This window comes from Mastomys coucha, unplaced genomic scaffold (genome assembly GCF_008632895.1).
Source record: "Mastomys coucha isolate ucsf_1 unplaced genomic scaffold, UCSF_Mcou_1 pScaffold3, whole genome shotgun sequence".
NCBI classification, from domain to species: domain Eukaryota; kingdom Metazoa; phylum Chordata; class Mammalia; order Rodentia; family Muridae; genus Mastomys; species Mastomys coucha.
The window spans coordinates 5118562-5124784 of NW_022196909.1; the positions used below are offsets into that span (position 1 = coordinate 5118562).

At 41.0% G+C, this 6223-nt stretch overlaps 1 protein-coding gene across 2 annotated transcripts in view; it reads left to right on the forward strand.

The window, feature by feature from the left end:
* Nucleotides 1-6223, forward strand: part of Tube1 (tubulin epsilon 1) — a 16963-nt gene that overhangs the window by 8608 nt on the left and 2132 nt on the right. For both annotated transcript variants that reach the window (XM_031347784.1, XM_031347785.1), the window contains 5 exons: nucleotides 1440-1627; nucleotides 1814-1989; nucleotides 2856-2996; nucleotides 5339-5479; nucleotides 5791-5965. In XM_031347784.1, coding sequence (XP_031203644.1) covers nucleotides 1440-1627; nucleotides 1814-1989; nucleotides 2856-2996; nucleotides 5339-5479; nucleotides 5791-5965 — 821 coding nt within the window. The remainder of the gene's footprint in view (nucleotides 1-1439; nucleotides 1628-1813; nucleotides 1990-2855; nucleotides 2997-5338; nucleotides 5480-5790; nucleotides 5966-6223) is intronic.

Here is a 6223-nt window from a genome sequence, read left to right on the forward strand (position 1 = left end):
CACCTGCCTCTGCCTCCCAAGTGCTGGGATTAAAGGCGTGTGCCACCACACCCGGCTTGACCAATTTTTCTTAATTTTGAATTTTTTTCTTTCATTTTTAGATTCTCTTGTAATATTTTCAGCCACACTCCAGTACATATGTGCTTATGAGAAATGCTTAGCTTCAGCTGTGCTTGGTTAGGTCTTTATCCCACGTAGAGTTGAGCTTTTCTGGCATGTTCTCATGGGCTTGCTTGCAAGGATACTAATCCTCTTTTATTAACCACCTTCAAACCTTCCCACCCCTCCCTCCAATAACAAAAATGAAGAGTAAAAAAAAATTTCAGTCATTCCTTAAAAACCACTCAATACACTCAAGCCTGAGTTTGAAACACAGTCTGCATTGCTTCATTTCCCAGATAAGTCTGTAATTTGAAATGGAATTATTTTGCTCTCTTATTGATAAAACAGAAACAAAATTATGTACTAATTTTAAAATAGTCATACTTACAGGGTCTAGAAGAAAAAGAAACATATTTTTCTCTCTAAAGATACTGATATTAAGACTTTATATTCTGTGGCTTGCAACATGACATTGTCATATACAAAGTTCACAATCAAGAACTAGGTAATGGAGTTACAGAAAATAAATAAACCAACAAACACACAAATAAATAGACTAATGTCTTAGACTTCTGGGTTTATGTTGGCTAAATGTGGCCCATGCCCCACACCTGGGAGCCTTGGCTTTACATTTTAATCACAATAAACACTGTGTGTGTACATATATTTATTTTTACATACATGCAACAACATAGCATGCATATACCCTATAAGACAAAATTCTGAAAACTACTTATTCAAACTATGTCTGACACATTTCTACTTTTTACCATTTCAGCTTGCAAACTCTTCACCGGTTTCATAGAAGTAAGTTACAGGATCTGGTTTTCTCCTATAAGTCCTTAACATTTTCTGAGTCTGTGACTTTAAACATCACAAAGTTACTAATGAGCTTTCCCGAGTTTCTGCTTTTAAATAAGTAGTGATAGCATATTATGTTTGAAACCTTGTTCCAGGGGACATACTTCATTGGCTGTTGAAGTTGCTTGATGACAGTTTTCTATATTGTTGAGATGGTCTGTATCTTGAGATCAAAACTGTCAAAATAGGTTTTTGTTTTGTTTTTTAAGTTGCTATCAGGAATACTGGATGCCATCTTGGTTGAAGTTTTCATACTTAGTTCCTTTAGTATCTAATGATTAAAATACAAAAAAAAAAAAGGTTAGAGAAAGCCGTCCCGGACTCGTGTTCAGAGCCTGAGGTGAACTTGAACCCTGGGAGCCTGGCTTGTGCTCTCTCTGAGTTGAAAATCATGCCTACAAATAAAACATTCCAGGTTCTTCAGAATCATACTTCTAAGCATTCAGGTTGTTTTCTTTTGAAATTTTGATTCTCAGGAACAGGCTCTGGACTTGGCACATTTCTGTTGAAGGTGCTTGAAGATGAGTTCCCTGAAGTGTACAGGTTTGTGACAGCGGTTTATCCTTCCAGTGAGGACGACGTCATCACCTCGCCTTACAACAGCATGCTGGCCATGAAAGAGCTCAGCGAGCATGCAGACTGTGTGCTGCCCATCGACAACCAAGTAAGAAACGGTGCTGGGCACCATGGTGGACTCTGCAGACATTTCATTCTGGGTTACATCCCTTTGCTCAGTATTTTAACCTTTTCCAGCTAAGAGAAGAAATAACTTAATTTTTTTCTCTTGCTAGGAAAACATCACCTAAGTCTCGTTAATAGTTTCTTACCCAGTATTTTTTTTTCTCTCAAGTCTTTATTTGACATCATTAGCAAAATTGATCTTGTGGTAAACTCTGGAAAGTTGGGCTCAGCTGTGAAGCCTAAGAGCGTCCTCACTTCGAGCACGGGGGCTGTCAGAAAGCGCCACAAGAAGCCCTTCGACGCCATGAACAACATTGTGGCAAACCTGCTCCTCAGCCTGACAAGGTAGCCCTCTCAGGACACCTGCAAAGTCACCCGGCTTTGTGGCGTCCACACTTACAGTGCCTCAGGCCTTTGTTTGATTTCAGGACACTGTTAAATCTAGCCCTTGAGTGTGGTGACACAAGCACCGAGCCAGTGAGCTGTAGGCCCAGCCAGCAGCGTTTAAAGTTGCTCTAAGTTACAGGGGCTTCTTTTTTTTCCCTCCAGATTGGTCTGACACTTTTTTTTTTATTAGTTCTTTGAGAATTTCTTATAACAAATTTGGCCATACCCTCCTAGTCCCTCTCCCTGCCCAGCTTCCTGTCTGTTTTGTCCCTGATGAAGGCCAATTTGCGCTGCCTAGAAATACTTGTCTTGTGTTGTATTCTCATTGTTGGAGTAATAAACCAGCATTTCTCCAACTTTTGTAACTTGGCACATGATGGTGTTCCGTGATAAGCAGTCTCATTGTAGACACGCTGCCACCGCTGTAAACCAGCTCATCTGTACATCTCTTATCCGGTCCACAACATTTCCATGCTGGGGTCTTGATTTCTCAAGCTTTTAAGATCACGACTATGATCTATTTTAAGTAGACCCTTAATAAATTTAATAAAATTTCCACAATAAATAATGGACCCTGTGTGTGTTTAACTCAATATAAAGTCTGTTTAAATGAGATACTTTTAAATGTATAATGAGCAAGTATAATAGATGTTGCATGCACTTTAGAAATCTAGAAATAAGATTTGCTAAGCATTATATTGTATTTTAATTGGCTTCATTTGTGACTGTTGCTTTGTTCTGCTCTTGTGGATCTGAGAATCTAACCTGCTGAATTACTGTCTTAAATGAAAGTATGTCTCACTCTTCTCATGTTGACATTCCAGCTCTGCGAGGTTTGAAGGCTCCCTTAATATGGACCTGAATGAGATCAGCATGAACTTGGTTCCTTTCCCACAGCTTCATTATCTCGTGTCAAGCCTGACACCTCTGTACACGCTGGCCGATGTTAACATTCCCCCCCGAAGGTGAGGGACAACTGGGTTCCTTGGCCTGAGAGCTTATGTGCTTTTCAGGGAAAGTTTATATTAACTCAGAATATTTGTATCAGATTATTGGTAAGAATCATAAAAAATATAGTTGGTGACAGTCATCTCTCATTAGTCATATATTTCTTTAGAAGTAAATTATTTTAAAATGTCAGTATTAAACTAAACCTGGTAATGAAATGTGTAGGCTTTTGAAGGTCAGTAGGATCCAGCAGATTTGAATGCTGACTGTGCTGCCAGCTGTAAGGTTTTGGGCAGATGTCTTAAATTCTTTGTCATGCTGTTTGTGGGTAGATGAAATGTTATGCTTCAAGTTCTTACCACAGCCAAGCCCTGTGGAAGACTTTTACATAGTAGCTGTTGCTTATCATTTCCATATCACCTCAAGTTGCTCTTAGTGCCAGGCATGATAACACACTCCTTTAATCCCAGATCTCAAGAGGTAGAGACAGGCGTATCTCTATGAGTTAGAGGCCAGCCTGGTCTACATGGTGAGTTCCTGTCTCAAAAAAAAAAAAAAAAAAAAAAAAAGCTCTTAGGCTGGGCATGGTAGTGCATGCCTCTTAATGTAAGTTCTTAAGGGACTAGAGGAAGGATGTTCATGCGTTCCAGGCCAGCCTGGAATGCATAGTGATGCTGTCCCACAACAAACACACACCTGTCTGGAAGTGTCTCTCAGTTGGTGGAGTGCTTGCTTGCCTAGCATTCATGAAACCCTGGGAATCCCCAGAACCCAGATGATGGCCCACAGCCATCTATAACCCCAGTTCCAGGGGGTCTGATGCCCTCCTCTAGCCTCAAAGATCACCAGGCATGCGATAGTGCACAGACAGACACACAGGTAAAACACATACGCATTCATTTGGCTTATAGGGGGATGATGAGCTTGAAAAGCTCATGCTGGCATTCACTTCTGAAAGAAAGAAAGAGAAAGGTCTGCCAAGCTCTAGGAGAAAGACTCTAATGAGAGAGAGAGGAGAGATTCAAGACTTTTTTATTGTTCTCTTGCTTACATTTAAACCTTTCATTTTGCGTGTGCTGTGGTGTGTTTTGCTGTGTTTGAAGGGCAGAGAAGGAGCCGTGGGATTGAGCTCTCTCCATCCTCCTGGCGATGATGGTTCTGGAACTGAGCCCAGGCTATCAGGCTTGGCAGCAGTCCCTTAACCTGCTAAGCCATCCTGTGGGCCCAGAGGAGTTTTGTTATTAAGATTCTTTTTTTTAATTGTGTGTATGTTATGGGCATGTGTGTGAGAGTGAGTGCAGGTGTCTGCAGAGGCCACAGGCAGCAGATCCCGTGGAGATGTGTTGTAAGCTGCCCTCTGTGGGTGTTGGGAATCGAACTCATGTCTTCTGCCAGAGAAATGCACACCTGAAGCCAGAGCCATCTCTCCACCTCTCATATACTCTTTTTTTATTTTTTATGATTAAAATTTTGGCAAGGTAACAGTTCTATATTTAATGAATATTACAAGTGATATTACTAAATTTTATTTAAGCAAATAGCAAGTGGCCAGTTGTGCCAGCAGTAGATAGGACTCCTTATCTGCCACGAATCCTATAATGATTCAACAAGAGAAGTCGTGTAGAGTATGGATCACAACATTGACTAGTATTGTTAGACCTCAAGTTTAAAAAGAATGAACATTTTAATGTAGACACACCCAATGTAAATTGGTAGTAACCTCTTTTTTGTTGTTTTTGGTTTTGTTTTTGTTTTGTTTTGTTTTTTCATATTTTCAAGACAGGGTTTCTCTGTGTAGCCCTGGCTATCCTAGAATGCTGTCTGTAGACCAGGCTAGCTTCAAGCTCACAGAGATTCACCTGTCTCCCAAGTGCTGGGATGGGCCACCACCCCCAGGCAGTAGTAAACTATTTTGTAATGGAATTTTTATATTTAAAGTTAATCGTTATATCTAAGTTCAGCATAATGAAAAGGAACATGTTTGACTTGGTCCTTCAACTGGAATATTTCAAAGTCAGTGAAGTAATCTGCTTGGTATATTTAGACAGAAATAATACTTGTATCAACATTTTTAATTTTAATCATGACAATTTGTGCTGGCTGTTTTTCTTTAAAGTCTGAAGGAACGTTTCAGTGTGGCACTGACTGGCCTTGGCGTTGGTTTCTGTCGAGGGACGTTTCAGTGTGGCACCAACTGGCCTTGGCATTGGTTTCTGTCGAGGGTCTCCTGGGTTTGGTTTGCTCTTCTGCCTCAGCTGTAGTGTGGGTAACCACAGCCATGATGCCAATGTGCAATTTCATGTCACAAGTCCATTCAAAGAAAGGTGTGTTTTGATGAACACTGGCCCTTTCCTTGTAGATTGGATCAGATGTTTTCAGACGCCTTCAGTAAAGATCACCAGCTCATGCAAGCAGACCCCAGACACAGCCTCTACCTTGCCTGTGCCCTCATCGTCAGAGGAAATGTACAGATTTCTGATCTGCGCAGAAATATTGAAAGGTTTGGTTTTTATTTTTAAGATAATTTATGTGTAGAGTTTGGGATAATAGAGTAGCTATGAAAGCCTTTGTTCAAATGCCCATAGAACGTGACCTAGGTCGGTGACACTTCATGTGCAAAGCCTTGTTCTGTAAGCCCTGCGTGGACTGTGCTGCTTCCTCATACTGTCTCCTGACGCTGCCAGTTCTAAACCCAGCTGGCAGATTCCAGCCGCACAGCTGGACCGCTGCCGATGCTCATGTGTTCACTGAGCTGCTGTAAGGTGGCCCTTTTAGTGACTTAGTTCTTACCTTTGGCTTTTTATATCTCAGATTAAAACCCGCTCTGCAGTTTGTCTCCTGGAATCAAGAAGGCTGGAAGACTAGCCTGTGTTCGGTCCCACCTGTGGGCCACTCGCATTCGTTGTTAGCCTTAGCAAACAACACATGTGTGAAGCCTACCTTCGTGGAGCTGAGAGAAAGGTTCATGCGGCTCTACAAGAAAAAGGTAATTACTCCTCCTTGTCTGCATGTCTTTTAGCTAAGAAGTATTACGCCATCGGAAATCAGAGCTAAGGCTGTCCGGCATATTTGTTATCTAGTTGCAGATCAAGAGAAGTTTGCCTGTGCTATTTCAAATCTAAATGAGAAGTTCCGTGTATTTATAGGATTTAGGCAATATGCTAACTTTGTTTTTAAAAAAAATCACTTATTCTTCGACAATTTTACACATGTATGGGGCGTATTTTGAGTGTTTCACCCAACA